Source organism: Bos grunniens, chromosome 14, assembly GCF_055505025.1.
Source record: "Bos grunniens cultivar Pamir isolate PY7600 chromosome 14, Bosgru_T2T1.0, whole genome shotgun sequence".
Lineage (NCBI taxonomy): Eukaryota > Metazoa > Chordata > Mammalia > Artiodactyla > Bovidae > Bos > Bos grunniens.
The window spans coordinates 80,940,939-80,959,899 of NC_141178.1; the positions used below are offsets into that span (position 1 = coordinate 80,940,939).

At 63.7% G+C, this 18,961-nt stretch overlaps 1 protein-coding gene across 1 annotated transcript; it reads right to left on the reverse strand.

Moving 5' to 3' along the window:
* Positions 1 to 249: 249 nt before the first annotated feature.
* On the reverse strand, positions 250 to 13,323 carry GPR20 (G protein-coupled receptor 20). The gene is made up of 2 exons (XM_086337528.1): positions 13,206 to 13,323; positions 250 to 4,656 (listed from the first exon to the last, which is right to left on the reverse strand). Exon 2 carries the CDS (start codon positions 4,630 to 4,632, stop codon positions 3,547 to 3,549), a length of 1,086 nt encoding a protein of 361 aa, XP_086193654.1. The 5' UTR covers positions 4,633 to 4,656; positions 13,206 to 13,323; the 3' UTR covers positions 250 to 3,546.
* Positions 13,324 to 18,961: the final 5,638 nt, after the last annotated feature.

Below are 18,961 nucleotides of genomic sequence, written 5' to 3' on the forward strand. Positions count from 1 at the left end.
GCCAGGGTGGCACACAGCTACCGTGCCACACGCTGCCCACACCGTACCACCTGTGTCCCCTCCGACCTCACCCTTTAGCGAGGCCCTGGCATCTGCCCCCAGCAGCGATGGCAAAGCCACAACCCCATCATCACCACCACCCAGCCACAGGAGAGTGACAATACTGGGGGCACGCGGGGGCCCCCACCTGGCTCAGGGCCTCTTGGCGACCCCTGCCTGCCAGCCAGGGCGCTGAGTCAAGGGCACGGATTTGAATAAACAGTTTTAATTCAGGATGAGGAAGCTTCGTTGAGGAGACTGTTTACATCAGATATAAATACACAGGCCACCTCACGTCACTTGGGCTTCTCAGAAATCTGGGAAGGGAGGCCGTGTAGAGGACGGTGCGGAGGCTTCACACCCAGCCCTCATGGGAACAAGTCTGGCCTCTGGCGGCGGCCGGAGCCTGTGTCCCGTGGAGGACACTGTAGTGGGAGGGAGCCAGCCGTCAGGAGGAGGGAGCAAGTGTCTGAGGAAGTGGGGGGGCTCAGACAAAGTCGTATGCGGTGAACCTCTCGCCCCCAGCCCCCTGCCCACCAGCTGAAAGCCCAAGGAGGGGAGGGGGAGAAGTGGAAAGTAGGGGAAACTGAGGCCAGTGAGCGAGGGTTCTGCACGAGGCCATCAGACTACTCTTAGGGCGGTGGAAGGCTCGCCTGGGGCCCTGGCCTCCTGCGTCCCCAGGGTCTTCCAGTCCCCGAGGAGCCCAGGCCGGACGGTGGGATTTCACATGTGGGACAAGGGGAGGGGGCTTGGCCACCCCTAATCTGGATCCCAGTTCTGCCCTGGGCTCTTACCTCCACACGTGGTGGGGACTAGCGAGACAATGCGTGTGAAGCGGGGTGGGACAGACCCGGGACCCAGTAGGTGCCCAATCAGTGTCTGCCGAGAGCCCCCTCCTCCTAGAGGCAGGGATTGTCCCAGAAGAATTGCAACCCCTCCACCCCCAAGCGCAAAAGTCACCTAGTTTCAGCCATTTACTCTCTAGTATGAATTAAAGTGAGAACCTGACATCGATCAGGACTCTGACCCTGGAGGAAGGGCCACAGGTGGTGCTGGGCTGGGGCAAGCACTGGGCACGGACCTTCCCTCCTCTGCCGTGTGACTGCCCAGATGCCAGCTCGCAGGCCTGGCAGAGACAGAGCTGTCGGAGCCTCCCTGCCTGGACCCACCATTAGTGCCCCTCCCTGGGGCCAGCATCGCTGTCACCACAGGCTTTGCGGAACAGACAGCCCACTCCCGTGTCCTCCTTTTCCGAGACCCAGGCCCCTCCCGTGCCCCGTGCAGCCCTGGGTCCCTGGGGAGTCACGGGCCTGCTCTGAGCTGGGAGGTGGGGGGAGGCTCCACACTGTTCCAGCACACAGGAAGGGCCAAGGATGTTGGTGCTAATGCTAACAACCATACCCCTTTGCTTCTTGAGCATCTGTGCCCAGCACCCCTACTACCCCACTGAGCAGGCCCTGGATCCCCCCAGGCTCCAGCACCCCCACCCTAGCCTTCCCACAAGGTCCTGGGGTCACAGGCCCTGGCCCCGCGGGGCTCCAGCTGATCGTGCTGGCCGCGCAGTCTGGCCTGAGTACTCACTCTATAACTCTGGAAAGGTCCTTTCCCTCCCTAAGCCTCAGTTTTCCCATCTGATATATGGGGATATAAATGGTCCTCTTGCTTCCCATCCAGGCCTCGCACCAGGGCCCTGATCTTGGGGGACAGGGGACTCTGCCTGGAGCCACTGATCCCGTAGGACTTTGCAGACAAGGGGCAAATCTGGGGCCAAATTCTGTCTCACCTGTTTCACTGGTGGCCGTGTGTGAGGGTGGAGCCTGGTGGCTAGAGGTGCCTGGGAAACTCAGAGCTCCTCTCTCAAAATAGCCATCCTCCCCTGAAACAGCAGTCTAGAGAGGGCTCATGGGAGCTTGAACATTCAACAGAAGGCACATGGAGGCGATCCTGGAGTCCAGCTCAGAGGAGGCGACCAGTGGACCAAGTCAGAGAAATACTCCCTTCTCAGGAAAGGGAGGGGCTTCCCAGGTGGCATTAGTGGCAAAGAACCCTCCTGGCAATGCAGGAGACTTAAGAGACGCTGGTTCGATCCCTGGGCCAGGAAGATCCCCTGGAGGAGGGCATGGCCACGCCAGTATTCTTGCCTGGAGAATCCCTTGGACAGAAAAGCCTGGCGGGCTACAGTCCATGGAGTTGCAAACAGTCGGAGATGACTGAGGCGACTTAGTATGCACGCATGCAGGAAAGGCAGGGAGGCATGATGAGCCAGACAAGAGGGAGAACAAGGGCTCTGTGCGTGGCCAGACGTGGCCTTAGGCCAGCAGGCCTGCATTCAAGCCTGTCTTTGTTCTTGGTTTCGCATCCACAGGATGGGGCTGGGAGTCTACTGCCCTCCTGGGCCTGCAGGCAGGGTCTTCCGAGATGGTCCCTGGAGCGGGGGGGCTTTGGGAAGATGTGAGCTGTGTCCATGGGGCAGGCACAGGGGCGCTGGAAGAGGTGGGGCTGGCTTTTGATTCTGACTTGCCTATCGCCCAGCCAGGGCACCTGCGTGTGCCACTCAGCGCCTCCCCCGGAGTGGGGTAGAAAATAGCGTCTCCTTTGTAGGACGCAAGTGTCAGCCCAGATAGCAGGGGGCTCACAGCGGCGCGCCCCGCGGGGCCAGCCTGTCTTCCTGAGTGACTCACGGGCACCTCAAGTGTGGGCCCTGCAGATGTGAACCCCTCTCGTCTGCGTATGTAACACTTGTGTCCCTTTTCCTTTCTGTTTTAGCTGTTCTGTCTCTGTGGGGCAGGGAGATGACGGGGGACAGGTGGGGAGGGGACCTCTTCAGGTCACCTTTTAAACCCGCTTTGAAATTCCTAGTACCTTAAAAGTCTCTGTCCCTGTTTTGCAGGAACCCTTTCTGGGGGTAGAATGATCCAAGTAGGAAGCCAGCTTCTGGCTCCCCCTGTGGGTCTTCAGTGGACACAACATATACCCTGCTGCTGCTGCTGCTAAGTCACTTCAGTCGTGTCTGACTCTGTGCGACCCCATAGATGGCAGCCCACCAGGCTCCCCCGTCCCTGGGATTCTCCAGGCAAGAACACTGGAGTGCGTTGCCATTTTCTTCTCCAATGCATGAAAGTGAAAAGTGAAAGTGAAGTCCCTCAGTCATGTCCGACCCTCAGTGACCCCATGGACTGCAGCCTACCAGGCTCCTCCATCCATGGGATTTTCCAGGCAAGAGTACTGGAGTGGGGTGCCATTGCCTTCTCCGACATATACCCTAGGGATGGCAAATAACCAGCATTCAGTCCGCCATGTCCTCTCTAGAGCCCGTGGCAGACATTGCCAGTCAATCACAGCACAGTGGCCTTTGACCCTATGTCCAGTCAGAGCACTGGGCAGCCATCACCAATCGATCAAGGTGAACCCAATCTGCCACTCTAGTAGAGCAGGTATCTGTGCTGTCCCCGACCTGGCCTGCCCAGCTCAGTCCAGACCTTTGGCCCCCTTGCAGTGTCCTGCTGACTAAGCATCAGGCCCGTTTGGCAGGGCCTGTGTGACGGCCTGAGCTCTGGCCCTGAGGATGTGATGGTGGGCTGAGCCCTTGGAGCTCTTGTGGACGCTGACCACGTCGCAGCTGTTGGGCTCGCACTCTGCTCCACGCCGGCCACAGAGGCCACGGACAGTGGCCTGGAAGCTGCTGGTGACGAAGCAGTAGACGATGGGGTCCATGCAGCTGTTGAGGCTGCTGAGGGTCACAGCCACGTGATAGGCCACGAGGCTGGCGTGGTGCGGCATGCCGGGCCACAGAGCCACGGCCACCTGGCGAGCGTGGAAGGGTGTGAAGCACACGAGGAAGATGACCAGCACGGTGAGCAGCAGCTGCATGGCCCGCACGCGGCGCTGGCGGCCCTGGTGCAGCAGGCCGGGCCGCGACAGCGCGCACACGATGCGCCCGGTGAACACGCTGATGACTAGCAGTGGCAGCAGGAACTCCAGGACGGTCAGCGCGAAGATGCGGCAGCAGGGGCCGCCGGCGGTCGTCACGCCCAGCACGGACAGGGTCACGGCGCCGGCGGCCAGCCACACGAAGGCACACACGGCCCTGGCGCAGGCCGGCTGGCGCCAGCGGCGGGAGCCGCCGGGCCGCACGATGGCCAGGTAGCGATCCACGCAGATGCAGCTGAGGAAGAGGATGGAGCAGTGCATGTTGAGGAAGTAGCCGAAGACGTGCGGCAGGGCGCAGCGCAGGCAGCCGCGGGCGCCGTAGAAGACGGCGAAGCGCGTGGGCAGGGACAGGCCCACCAGCAGGTCGGTCACCACCAGGTTGATGGTATAGACGACCGACGGCGTCTTGGCCCGGGTGCGGCAGCCGAAGACGTAGAGCGCCAGCCCGTTGAGCACCATCCCTGCCAGGAAGATGACGCCGTGCGCTGCCATCAGCGCCAGCCACAGGCCCGGGAAGCTGGCGTGCAGCTGCTCGTCCAGCTGGGCAAACCGGTGGAACAGGGGCATCTCCGGCAGGCTGACGTTGGTCCATGCCGCCGCTGCCGCCGCTGTGGCATTGGGGGCTGCCCCGGCCGAGGGCCCCGCGGGAGACGTGGAGGGCATGACGGTGGCCAGTGCTCCCCCGGACTGGAAGGAAGGAGACCGGGTTACCCTGGGGTTATTGGAGCCCTGCCCAGAGGCTGGACCCCACCTGGCTCGGCTGCCCACCCAGCACCCCAACATTTCTGTCGTGGTACCTCTGCCTGGCCTGGCCCTGGCACTTGCCAGCATGGAGCTTTAGCCGCATGCTAAACCTGCTCCTCTGAAGCATGGAGCTTTAGCTGCTCTGAACCTGCTCCTCACTGTCACGGGAGATGAAAAGCCTTGCAAGACCGTCACCAGGACTGAGACACGACAAAGGCGGCCAGTGTGGCAACAGGTAATAGGAAGGCCAAGTGTGTGTGCTGTGTGAGGCTTGTCTCCAGACCAGTTCCTCCCTCAATCGCTGTGCAACTTTAGCTAAGTCACTTAACCTCTCTGTGCCTCATGATGAGTCCCCAGTCTATATCACTGGGACTGCAGAGCTTCTGGGAGGGTTAACTGAGCACAGCAGTGCTCAGTGCGTCACTGAGTGAGTGAGTCAAAGTCGCTCAGTTGTGTCCCACTCTCTGGGATCCCATGGGCTGTAGCCCGCCAGGCTCCTCCATCCGTGGGATTCTCCAGGCAAGAACACTAGAGTGGGTTGCCATTCCCTTCCCCAGTGGATCTGCCCAGCCCAGGATCGAACCCAGGTGTCCCGCATTGCAGGCGGATTCTTTACCATCTGAGCCACCGGGGAAGCAGAGCATCACACTGGTGGGTACCAAACAAAGGAAAGTTCTGCTCCGTGAGAGCTGTGCCCATGGCCGGCCCAGCCCCAAGTCCCCACGCCCATGCATCCTGGCCCCTGTCCTCCGGGCCACCCAACCGTTCTCACCTCCTCCACGGCTGGCACCAGGTCAGTGCCTTGGGTGAGGGTCCTCAGATGGGTCTTTTGCCCAAGGGCCTGGGATTGGGGGAGCTGAGAGTCAGCCCCTGGCCGCCCCGGATTCTTCCCAGCCCGGAGAGACGGCCACCTTTGCTGTCTCGGAGACTCACGTGGGGCAGCTTGCTGCGGCTGGAGCCTGGAGCCAGGTCCCAGCAGCAGCAGCAGCAGGGCGTGAGTTAAATAAACGCCGCAATCCTGGCCTGCTGGCCTAGACTCGGGCTTGGGGGTGGGTGGGGGGCTGCAGCCGCCCACTCTGTTTATGTTCCTGCTGAGCTGTTTAACTTGCTGAGATTTATCCCTTTGTTTATAAATGAAGGGTTAACAGGCTCTCACCCCCACCCTGGACCGGGCTGATCCTCCAAATAAGGACATTTCTGGCTTTTTCAGGAGAAAGGAGAAGGCTTTGGGGAGAAACAGGGAGGAGAGGGGGGCACAGGGGAGGTCCCCGGTAGAGTGTGCCTCCCCAACTATAGAGGGAGGGAAGACGCCCCCATCGTGGTGACCAAGGGAAGTGAGGCATCTGCGTGAACAGCCCGCCCGCTGCCCACTCCCCTGGCCGGCTACTACCTGTCCTTGGGCAGCAGGCTCCTTCTGGCAGCTTCCATCCAGCGGAAGTCCAGCCTGCCAGGAGACTGGGGACTGAAAGCCCAGCCCGGAGCGGGTGGGCAGGGCAGGGAAGTGCTTGCTAGTCAAGGCTCAGGTCCCAACCCAGCCTGGAGGGAGGCACTGGCACGGCAGGCCACCTTTATCCTCCACTCTGAGAAGGTGGCACCAGCTGAACCTCCGCCTCTGGGACCCTGGCCCTGGGCATCTGCTGATCCTCGGAGGCGTCTGGAAAGAGTCTGATGCTGCCCAGGACCGTGGCTGGCCCCTCGGGTCCCCTCTGGCATGAGTGGGCCCAGGCCTCCACTCATGGGGCGCTCTGGGAGGACTGTCCTCTGCCTGGGGTCCCCAGCCCCAGACACACAGGGGCCTTGGATGTGTCAGCCCATTGGCAGGCAGCTCGGGGAGTTGGGGAGTGAGAAGGACGTCTGGGGCAGGGAGAGACTGTAGGCACGAGTGGGCAGTGAGGGGAGGTCATGAGGCTGGGCCGTGGGGCTGTGGGCCTCATCCCCAGGACACGGGGGCTCCAGGACCCCAGGAAGAAGAGCGGTGCCCCCAACGTGTCCCTCCTCTCCTGGGAAAAGCCCGAAGCCCTGCCAAGACCCGGGCAGTGCGCAGCTGGCCCGGACACGCGGCAGACCGGTTTTTGACTTCCCCTCCACGTGCTTTCAGTTAGCCGATGTGTCTGCACAGGGTCTGTGTCCGTGTCACGGTCCGAGACAGATAAACATCCCAGGGCGCTTCCTCTGGGAGACAGTTGCAGGGTGACGCCGGCCCCGGGGAGCCCGCCCACCCGGGACAGCCCCCAGGGACAGCTCGCACGCAGGCCAGCAGCTCGCTGCAGGCCACGGGCCGGGACGGCGGGCCCGGGGCTGCAGAGGCAGGCAGGTGGGGATGGAGGGCGTCCGTCAAGCACATGCTGATGCGTAGGTGCGAGAGTCTGAGCGGCATTTGGGCCCCACCCCGGGCACAGACCCTGCTCACACACGGAGCTCCGTCCCGCAACACCAGGAACCTGCGCATCTGTCCCGTGGAGCCCGGGTCACGGCTGCAGCCTGGGCCGTCGGCCCTGGCTTCCTACACCCTCAGCTCCTCCTCTTTGCCCGCTGCCGAGTCTGCCTGTCTCTGTGTGATCTGACCCCCACCGTGCCAGCCCACTCACCCACCTCTGGCACGCACCTCTCACGGTGAGAACACGCAGTGACCACTCTCTGGGGCACCTACTGAGCATCGCTTTTGCTTTGTAAGATGAGGAACTCGAATGGTGAGACCCTGGACCCTGTGGCGGTGGACCAGCTGTGGCCCCATGAACCCACGGCCTGGGGCCCTCCCCGGTCTGGGGCTGGGAAGGGGCCGGGCTGGGAGTGTCTGGGCTACGCAGCCCCTGCCCCACACGGTCTCAGGTAGGACACTTCGTCTCTGCGCCCCTGGTCTCCATTGCCTCAGCTCCCTGTCCTCCTTGAGGTGCCACGGGACGGGCCTCATACCCCCTGAATCCACTTTGGTCAAGTAAGAGTTTTTCCGGCGGATCCCCGAGCCCTGAGCCGAGCGCCCCCTGCATTCCCCACAGGCTCAGCATCAGCCCCGCCTCACCCCACCCCACACTCCTGCCAGCCTCCAGGCTCAGGCTGTCTCACTCTCTCTCCACCACGGCCCCTCACCCCTTTGTCCACACCTGGCATGCGATGTCACAGCTGGTGCTAGACAGCTGGGGGTGGGCAGGTGGGTGGGCACTACAGGGAATAAATGAACAGTAACGGTACTCAGCAGGAGGGCAGGAGGAGAAGGGGACGACAGAGGATGAGACGGTTGGACGGCATCACTGACTCAATGGACACGAGTTTGAGCAAACTCCAGGAGATAGTGAAGGTACAGGGAAACCTGGTGCGCTACAGTTCACAAGTTTGCAGAGTCGGGCGCGACTGAGCAACTGAACAACAAGAAGAGTAACCAGTGGAGGAGGTGCGGGCTGTGGGCCGGTCCCCACTCACCACCAGTCGCCCCGGTGTTGATTAGCCTCTCTGAGCCTCCGCCTCCCTGCCCGCAGTGATGTAGCTGCAGCACCTTCTTTCTGCAGCTTCCAAGTGGGTGCGTGGCATCTGTTCCCAGGCAGAGTGGGCTCTGGTGGTGGTATCTCCTCACCCACTGGCTCCTGGCCTGCTCTACTTACGCAGAGGAAACCGAGGCTGAACACTGCAAAGAGCCTGGGTGCTCAGATACAGCTTAGGGGGAGGCAGGCTTCTGGCCAGAGGCGACCTTGCGGGCCTCCCTCCCGGGCCCCCATGCCCCTCACAGCCCTGCAGGGCCTTGGGTGAGGGTTCTGGCCCTGCAGGGGTTCTCTCTGAGCCTCAGTCTTTTCTCTTGTGATGTGGGGACTGAAACGGCTGCATTACGCTGCCTCTCAGGGCTGTTGTGGGCCTTCTCTGAGACCGAGCCCCTGGTGCAGGTGTGGAGAGGTGGGGCAGGGAGCGGGTGGGGTGCTCTGCTCCCCTTCCCCCCCTGGGCGTACAGGTCTGAGCCCTTAGACCCTCTGGGGAGGCATGGGGGGTGAAGGTCGTCCTTTCCTCCCTGATATGCCCCTACCCCCAGGCATCTGGCCACAACTAGCCTACAGAGATGTGGCTGCGGGGGCAGGGGTCCTTCCTGGGAAAAGCCTGAGGTTCTGAGCAAAGCTAGGGGAACCCCGTCACCCCGTCTCCTTGCACCTCAACCGAAGGAGGACGCCTCAGGCTCCCCCCACCTCCGTGCCCTTCCCACGCCGCCCCATCTCCCGTCCCTGCAGTTTTCCTGACACTTCCAGGGCCTCCTCCAGGCCCCAGCTCCTCAGGAAGCCTTCTCTCTCCTCCTCGGCTGACTCTCCTGGGTGTTCTTCCCCGGCTCCTTCCAGCCCAGGACTGTCCCACTGTCCTGACTGCAAGCAATTCAGGTGGGCCGGTTCCTCCAGCGCCCAGGACGGCTGGGCACAGAGCAGCACCCATCTTTCTCTCTGAGTGAACCCCTGCGGGAGTCTGCAGGGCCAGCAGAGCGAGGCCCCTTTCTCACCCAGGCGTTCGGGGCCCTCCCTGGCTGGCCGAGCCCCTGTGCAGCCCGCTCAGCGTCGCAGCACCTGAACCGGCTTCTGCTCTCAGCTCCGCCTTCACTACCATCAGTCTTCCCAGCTGAGCAGGGTTAACACCTCCTCCAGGAAGCCTACCCAGCCCCCCGACCGTCGGGCCCGTGGGTCCCCGTCATTCTCCCTCCCCCAGCCCTTGGCGCGCATCAGTGGTGTTTGGTTCAAGTCCCAGAGCCTCAGTCCTTCACCTGTGATTCTGGGACTGGTGTTTTAAAGGGACAGGTGAGCATCCAACAAATGGCGTCGTCAGGACCGCTGGGGGTGCTGGGTGGATACACAGCTTCAGGCGCCCCTGCGTGGAAGATGCGTAATGACGACAGTGGCCGTGCTGGAGACCCCTGGGCTCCCACCTGAATGGCGGTCCACCTGGGCCTGCCTGCCCATTCTGGGGAGAGGCCCGGGTCACCCCACGTGCTCAGTGCACAGCCCCTCAGAGCCTTTGTGAAGCTCCCAGGGAATAAGCATCTTTTCCTAAGTTACCTGACCCTGTCCCCTCCTGGGGCTCCCTTTCTATCCAGCCTGACCGTCACCCCAAGTGCCCGCCCAGGGCACTGACGGGGGGTTGTGCCCGCTGCTGCCTCTCACAGCTTTTGCGTCTTTGCTGTGTGTCCAGAAACACAGGCCAAGACCCAGAGGCTCAGGGTGCCAGTAACTGCCCAGAAACTTGAGGGGGGCCCGAGCCTCTCTGACCTCTCACCAGTGTCCCAGGTGGGGGTCCATCCCGACCTCGTCTCGGTTTCTCTTGAATCCATGCTGCTGTCCCTGCGTGTCCTCTAGCCGCCCAGCTGCCTGGCAGATGCCAAGCCCACAGCCTGGCTGCCTCCCACCCTGCCACATATGGGGCCAGGGCAGCCAGGGGCCCTAGCCTTGTCCCCGGGCAACAGGTAGCTGCCTGGGCTTGTGACCCAAGATCCCTTGTCCTTTCTGCAGCTCCCACACCTGGAGCCAGGAGGGGCGGTGTGGAGGACAGGCCCAGCCTTCCCCACCAAGGTGCCTGGGACGCCAGCTATGGGCCTGGGACACCAGCTATGGGCCAGTCATCCTCAGACACTCTGCACCCACGTGGCAGTCCTGGGTTTTATAGACAAGGACGTGGGGGCCCAGAGAGGTGAGTGTCACGCCCTAGGACCCAGCGTGAAACTGACGGAGCGGGAAATCAAAGCCAGGTCCGCTGGCTCCCGGCCCAGCAGGAGTGGGATGAGAGTGGGGTGGGCGTCTCTGGACCTGGGGTCCGTGCGCAATTGTATTCTGGGTACACGCAGTAACCTGGACATGCCTCTGCCCCCGACGGGGTGACCCTCACAACCTCCCAAGGCCAAAATAGCCCTTACTGGAGGAACCACCTGCCTGTTTATTTTGCTGATTATTCTTGGTTTCATGGCATCTGCTCGAGAACATGGCCTGCTGTTTTTGGCTAGTCTGAGCATCTGCTTCTTCCATCCAGGGACGGCTGGGCCCTTACCGAGGCCCCAAGGGGGCCAGACTAGCTCTGGGTTGTCTAGAAGGTCCCAGGGGGCACCAGCTGGAATCAAGGTCCCCATCCTGGTCAGGGCTCCCTCCACCCAGCTCAGGGACAGGGTCACCTGGGGTGGCTGGGCGCTGGGCACCTGGCTCCAGCACGCCCGACTCAGCCTCACACCCCACCGTCTGAGAGCCCTTGGCTGAGGTCTTGGCCCTAATGGAAATGCAAGTTTCTCTGGGCCAGGTGGCCCCAGGCATCGCCACTCGTGGGGGTCCTGCTGCATGTCAGACAGCCCTCCCTGCCACCCTGGTTCACCCCTCACTTCATCCTGATGCTGAAAGAGGTGTAGCACCTGCCTGTCTCCCCCAGGCCAGCCTCCCTGGGGCGGTGGGACAGGATCCGTGGCTGCACCCGCCTGGCCTCTGCCTAATCCCTCGACCTGGCATACCACTTCTGCCTGCATCACCTGCTGAAGGCTCCTGGCACCCACAACACCCTCCTGGGCTCCCGACACCCCTCTACTGGGGCAGAGTCGTAACCCCACAGTTCATGGGTTGTCTCTGAGATGACCCTTTCCAGGGTCTCACGACTCCTGCCAGATGCCCCCACATTGGTTTTGCTGGCCTCATTTTGCCTGTTAGGAAGCTGAGGCACAGAGAGGTTAGGTGGCCCATCTGGGGTCACCCAGCTGGGCGTGGAGGAGCTGGGCTTTGAACTCTGCCCTGCACCTGCTGCATGCTGCTGGAGGTTCCCCAGGGCCCACTGTGCCAGGGGCTCAGAGGTCCAGGGCTCTGGCAGCTTGCCCCAGGCCACACAGCTCACTGGCAAGGTCAGGGGAACTGCGAGAAACACACGTTTCAGAGGCATCAGACCTGGCCTTGAACCTGGTGCTGGGGTCCTGGAGGGCCTCAGGCAGATCTGGTTCCAGCTTGTGGGGCTCACAGCCAGGGGCGGGGTGGGGGGAGGAGGCTAGAGAGTGACTGGTCAGGAGCAGGAGGGGCCTCAGGAGGACCTGGGGAGATAGCGTTCTGGGCGGTGGGATGAGAACAGCAGGTGCAAAGGCCTTGAGGTGGGAGCAGGCTCCTGTGCTCAGAGCACCACGGAGCGGGTGCTGAGAGCCGGCAGGCAGAGCAGGCTTGGCACCCCCAGGGTGCTTCAGGCCCCAGTGCCACCTCCTCCGGAAGGCCCTCCCGGACCACCCAGCCACCTGCACACCTTCACCTTCCACCTGCTTTCTTTCCCTCGCAGCCCTCTCATCACCCGACAGCTTTGAATTTATTTGTTTCTTGCTTTTCCCCTACTGGACTGGCAGCGCCGTGAGGGCCAGGGCCTGGGCTGTGGCTAAAGAAACCAGCGGATGATTTGAGAGCCCTGCAGGGCTCTTCAAGCCTCAGTTTCCTTATCTGTAAGATGGGCATGCACACCTCATCGCATCAGGTCACCCGCGGACAGGCTCCCAACAGGTGCTCAGGACACGTCGGGTTCCCCCCCCCACACGCCAGGCCTTGGAAACAGCAACCTCTGCTGTTCCCGAGGCTCAGAGAGGGGCGGCCACTTGTCCGCGGCCACGCAGATGTGAGGGGACGGGGTGTCCTGGCGACCCTCTGGCTGAGAGTGAGTATATGTTGGCGGAAGACTATGGGGGCCGCCGGGCAGCCCCAGCCGCCCATTCGAGGGCTGTGCACGCTGCCACCAGCCCAGTCCCTTCGGTTCCCAGTGCTGCCCCGGGACGCACAGCTGCTCCTCGTCCGCCCTGCCCAGCGCCCTGGCCACCGGCCAGTTCCCAACCGGCCCTCCCCCCTCGGGACCCTGTTCCTGCTGCCTTCTCAGGGCAGGCGCAGCCGGCGAGCCAGGCGGGGGCAGTGCCAGCTGCAAGGTCTGCGCTGGGGGCAGGGCGGGCCCCGGGCCTCAGTTTCTCCGGCCCTCCAAGGGGAGGGCAGGGCGGGGCTGGGCGGGGGGCACACCCTGTGTGGAGCCTGTCCCCACAGGTCCCTCAAGCTCAGCCCTGCCCCAGCAGGGGGACTGCGGTGGCCACGGTCCCAGGGCTTGTCCAGGGCCTCTGGGGTCCCATGACCCCTTCCTTGGCCCGGCCCCTGGGGCCACCCAGACGGGGAAATCGAGGCTCCCAGTAGATGACCACGAGAGCGCTGAAGCAAGGAAGGAAGGAAGAAAGAAAGTTCCAGAGGAGGGCATCGAACCCCACAGCTCAGAGGGGCTCAGGGCAGCAGGGGTGCCCCTCGAGCTCTCGGGAGCTCCCCTTCCCAACCCTCACCCAGCCTGGCAGCTGCAACACCTTTACCTTCGCCCTCAGTTTTCCCGTCTGTACAATGGCTCTCTGCAGGGCAGGACCTCAAAACCCCTTGCCAGCTCTGAGCTCTCTCCCTCCCAGTCTTTCTCCCCCGCTGCCCCTCTGCCTGCCTGGGGTGTGAGGACCCTGCACTGACAACCTCATCTCAGGGAGGGGAGGCCCCGCCTGCCTGAGGGGGACTCACCGCACCGTCTCCGTCTAGCAGAGGAGCTGGCCTCTCGCTGCAGCTCCGCGGGCCACTTACTCGGGCTGTGCAGCCCGACCGACCGCACCTTCCTGGGGCCTGACGTCAGGCTCTGCTCGGGGCTCCTTTTGGGCAAGGCAGCGGTGGGGGCGGGGCGGGGCGGGGCAGGCTACTTTTCCGCCCCCGCCAGCATCCTGAGGAGCCTGATCCCAGGGCCCTGGGGGAGGGAGCCTTGGGCCAGACAAGGGAGGAGACTGAGGCAGAGGGCAGCGTGGCGGCTGCATCACCTGGGAAGGGCAGGGAGGGCAGCAGCAGCCCTGGCTCCCTGCCCCCGGTGTCCGGCCTGGGGAGCACAGCTGGCACCCACAGGTACCGCGTGTGCTGTGGCGGGGCTCACACAGATGGGTTTTTCTGTTTGGGGGACAGAGGCAGGGTCGTGCCCCCGGCCATCCCAACTGCCCTGCGCGGGTCTGCCTCCGCCTTCTCCCCAGCGCTGTCTGCCTTTCTGATCCCCTGGCGCCTGTGACCGTGACCAAGGGCTCCAACACTCTCTGTCCGGGTCTCTGTGTGTCCACGCGCGTGTGTTCCGGGGGCGGACGTGGCTTCGTGGGGGCACACGCATGCCTGGGTGTGTCCGTGTGGCCGGCACCAGCCTGGGGCCGTGTGTGCCTCGGCTCGACCCCTGTGGGTGCTGTAGAGATGCAGGGTTGGGTTGTGTGAAAGTCCCGAGTGTGCTGAGGGCCGGGGGGTGGGGTGGCCTTTCCTTGGGAGGGGCCTCCCCCAGACAGATGCCCTGGGCAGGGAGGGGGCTGGGGGCCGGGCTGGGGTCAGGCTTTCAGGGTCAAGGCCAGGAAGGGCTCAGGGCCAAGTCTGTGACATGCTGAGCGCCTCCTCTGTTCTCCTGTCCCCTACCCACCCAGACCCCTTGGCTAAGCACCCACTGAGCTGGCTGTGGGTGGGGCGCTGGGCTCACAGGCCTGCATCTGGTGGGGGACATGCTGCAGCGCACCAGCGGGAGGGGGCCTGCTGTGGTCAGAAGGGCAGCCCACACTGGCAGAGGCAGGGGTCACGGGAGGCGGACAGCCTGGGTGGGCCCTTGGGGGGCAGGACCTGCCTGCCAGGGTCCCCGTGAGTGGAGGGCCGGGTGAGCCATGAAGCTGGGAGTGAGCGGAGGACTTCCACACTGGGTCACGGCTGCCCCTCTGGGGACCAGAATGGGGCCCTTGACTCCGAGGGCAGCGGGGAGCTATGGAAGATTCTGGGGGAGGGTGGTCCTTGGAGCAGTTTCCTTGCCACCCTCAATCAGGCTCCCCACTAAAGCAGGGCTGAGCCTGCAGACCGCAATGGTCTCCTTGGAACATGGTCATGTCTGAGGGCCAGAGGGAGGCGGGAGCCCCTGGCCCATCCAAGTCCCTTGCCCAGGGGGTGGTGCTGGCTCCTGGCTGGCAAGGCAGGGGCAGCCTGGGTCTGCTTGGGGCAGTGCGGACTCAGGGCTGTTTCTGTGTGGGAGCAGGTGGGGGGGCACTCTGGAGCCAGCCAGGCTGTGGGGGGTGCGGGAGGGCTGAGCCATCTGAGGGGCAGATTTTATGAGCTGGAGATGGCCAACTGCCGCTGAGTCACCGGCCGGGCTGGCCAGGGCTCGTGCCCGCACTGAGGGTGGCGGGGCTCCCCCGGGCCTGGGCAGGCTGCTTCCCCAGGAAACCTCGGGGAGGGTCTCTGAGCGGAGCGGACGCTGTGGATGGCCGGGGCGCACCCTTTACTTCGGGGAGCTCTCTTCTGTAGGACCCTGGGGTTCTGGGGTGGGGGTGCCAGAGCCCTCGAAGCTTGGGGTGACCCCCTGAGGCCCTCAGTGGAGGTGAGTACACAGGGATGACCTCACCCTTGTCACCTCCTGGCTCAAGGCCAGGCTGTCTGTGTCTGGGTCAGAGGTCACATGTCGGCTGGGTCAGGGGTCGAGACCCCTTCTGGTGGATGGGATGGGACCAGTTTCATGTGTGACTGCCCCTCGAAGTCCAGCCTAGTGAAGAGACCCACCCCCAAGCTCGGAGAAGCCCCCTCACCCTCGCGGCTGGATCGTAAGCTTCTGCAACGGTGTCTTAGGGCTCACGACCCCCAGGGACCCACTGCTCTGAGGGACAAGGTCGCAGAAGCAGTTGAGCAGCCCAGGGGCGGAGGGTCTGGTGGGGGACACAGGGTGACAGCCGGGCCGCTGCTGTCAGCACCTCGGGGCCTGTCACGCCGGACCGCACCTCTGTTCCCTCACCCCAGGCCACGGGAGGACCCACGGGAGGATCCATGGGAGGACCCATGGGAGGACCTTCGGGGTGGGGCCAGGGCGCCTGCGGGGAGGGGTGCAGGCCAGCTGGGCAGGGGTGATCCCGAGAAGACGGGGGCGGCTGGGGCTGGGCAGGTGACCCTTCCTAAGAGGTTGAGGGCCTCACACCCGCTCCTGTGCTCCGGACTCCCAGGCAGGTCCCAGCACCCACAGGGGAGGCCCATGTGGGGCCTTGGGGGTGCTGTGTGGGTGCATGTGTGTGTCTGGGTTGGGGTCGCTTGGGCAGCCCTGGCTTCAAGCCCGGTTGGACCCCTCACTTCGGGCTCTGACCTTTGGTGTCCCCCACTAGGCGGGGACACTAAGGCCTGTGGAAGGCCCCAGGCCAGGTCCCTCTCCTCTCAGGAAGCACCCACTCCTGCCTCCACATGTGGGACGCGGGTGGGGACGCCCCAGGCCCACAGCCGCCGGTGGGGAGCTGGAGAAGCCTGGGCGGGCTCTCAGGGGGTGACAGGGGTGAGGAGGCGGTGTCTGAGATGCCCCACTTCCCCCAGCCCGTGTCCTAAGTAGCGCAGGGCTGCTAGGGCTGGACGGGTGGAACTGGGACACGTCCAGGGCACCGAGCAGGGCCTGGAGCACGGTGAGGATGGGAACGCGCTCTGAGGCGTGGGGACCACCGCCCCCGGCCCCCTTGGTTCCCTGAGCTACTCTTCCAGGCCCCGCTGTTACCCAGAGCCCTTTGGAGCTCATCTCGGGCCGCTTTCGACTTTTACAGGTGCAGAAACTGAGGCCCAGAGAGTGACAGAGACCCTTGCAGAGAATGGATTGCTGCAGGTATTTCTGAGGCCCAGAGAGTGACAGAGACCTTCGCAGAGAATGGATTGCTGCAGGTACTGGCGGGAAGCAGACCTGGACCCCCGTGCGGCAGCCCTAGCTCTTGGGCCAGTCCTGAGATACAAGCGCAGGGGTGGGATGGAAGTGGGCCCAGGGGCACACTGGGGGAGGCTGCAGGGGGACAAGCGGACGAGGCTGGGCTGCCGCTGTATGTGGGAGCTGCCCGCGTGTCCCTTCCAGCCCGCACCTGAGGATTGGCCCATTTCTTCCCCCCACCCCTCAGGGAGAGGCGGCCTCCCCTGGCCTCCCCCAGGTTCACACAGTGGCCCCAGGGAGGCAAGGTGGGGACCAGGGAGCTCCCACCCCCAGAAGATGCTGACGCCTGGGCTGGAGGAAGAGGCAGGTGCTCTGGGTCTGTTCGATGCAGGGGCTACCAGGGACATGGGAGAGGGTGGGAGGGGGTCTCTCTGGAGCTGGAGCCCCGCTCCCTCCCCCACGGCCCCCTCGGGACACTTGGCCCCAGCTGGGAGGGGCTCTGGTGGGGCTAGTGCTGGTGTGAACCCTGGTCCGTGGTGGCCTGGGGACGCGCTGGGGGGCTCTGCCTGTCCCCCGTTAAGTCCCGCACACTGGGATACGGCACATGCCAGCAGTCACCACACTGACCACTGCTGGATCATGACCTGAGGCTTGAAGACAGGTCTAGGGGGTCAGTCATTCAAGCAGTGGTGAGGACACCCAACCGTAGCGGCTGCCGTGTATCTGGAACTTCCGACGTGCCAGCACGGGCGGAGCACTTCTGTGTTCCCCAGCCCCTCCTTGAGGCCCCCTTGTCACCATCCTTGTCTGATGGAGAGGAGTCCATGGCCAAGGTCACACAGCTGGAAAGGGGCAGAGATGGGGCTTGAGCCCAGGCAGCCGGCCAGGTCTGAAATGCGCTGCTGAGCGGGTCTGTGTCCTCTGAGGAAGCTTCTGGAACCATCCACCGGGCACACTGGAGAGTTCCCTACATCCCGGGAACAGGCCGGGGAGTGCGGGTTCCAGGCCTCTCCCAAGCCCAGGGCCCTGTCCTCAGCCCTGTCCACCAAGGCAGCCCCGGGCTGGGCTGAGCGCTGGCTCCCGCGGCAGCGCAGGACCGGCCGCCTCGGGTCAAGAGCCGGCCACATCCCCCGCAGGGCCTTGGGACCTGCTTTCTATTTCGGCCCTTCCCGGCCTCTGGGCGGCCTCGTGGGACCGGCATGCTGTGTCTGTCTCTGCCGGCTCGCAGGACTTAGAGGGTGGCCCTGGACGCTGGCGCTCTGCTCGCCCGCCCTGGAGTGGGAGCAGGGCCGCGAGGGGAGGGCCCCTGCAGCAGCCCCGTCCACCGTCCCGTCCACCGTCCCCCACGGATGGCGGTGAGCTTCCCGTCCCTGTGAGGGGTCAGAAGAGAGCCCGGGCGGGCACGTTCCAGCTGCTGCGTGGTATCAGCGCTGGGCAGGCAGGAGCACCGACGGCCGCTGGGGAGGGGGGCAGAGACCCCAGACCCCAAATATCACCCATCCTAGGATTCTGATTCCGAACTGCAACAACAGAGATGTTGTCCCATCAAAGAGCCTGGGGTCAAAAATTCAAGGCCAGGCCCTCCCAGGCTCCACCCCCTGCCCTGAGACAGAGAGGGGCCTCTCCTCACTGTCTTGTCAGGGGCGGTGGGGGGCAGCAGCGGCGAGCTCTTTGCCCACACTGTTCTCTCAATGTCTCTCTAGGTCCAGATCCTCCCTAGCGTTGAGGCCACCTCTTCCGTGAAGCCTGCCTTGGCTGGCTTCTCTCAGCCCCAGGGTAATGAGGGCACTTGGGGCCTGGGTTGTTTGTCTGGATTCCCGCATCAACTCGGTCTCTATCTGGATGTTTAGCTCCCCTAGATGAGGCCAGAATTTTACTTGTTTCTTTCTCTCTGATGCTCAGTATATGTGAAGGTATATAGTAGGAGATCAATAAATGCAAATGCCCATTCATTTGAAAAATGGGTGGGCAGGCTGGCCTGGCTCCATCACAAGGCACTTGGCCCCCTTTCTTGCCTTTCCCGGCTTCCCCAGGGGGCCTTCCAGGGTGCTTTGCATCCCTCTTATAAACAGAGTGCTCCTCCTGGTGGCTGACCCCTCCCCTTCCACTGCAGCTTCCTCTTGTTCTTGCTGACCGCCCCCCCTACCCCAACCTCTCCTCCAGGGGCCGGGCGGCCGTCTCTGGTCAGTGAAGGGGTTGGGGTGGGGTGGGATGTACAGTCAGTACTGTCCTTCCCTCTTATAGGCAAGGAAACAGACTCCGAGAAGGCAGGGGCCTGAGACCACCTGGCTAACGGCAGGTGGAGCCAGGATTTGAACCAGGCAGTCAGTGGGGGTGACCCCCACATTTCTCCGCACCGAGCCCCTCCTTGCCATTGATGGGGTATGGTGGGTGGTGGGAGCTGGGGTTGGGCCCTGCCTCTTGAGGGTGCCCTGGACACATCCCAGCCTGCCTCCTCCCTGGCGTTGGTCTGTCCACCTGGGCAGCAGGGACAAAGCCCGGCTGAGGGTGGTGGGAGGATGGCAGGGTCCTTGCCCACGGGGCCCCCCCACAACTGCCCACTGCCCCGGGGAGCGGGCAGCTGGTGGGAACGGGAGGAGGGACACTGTTTCTT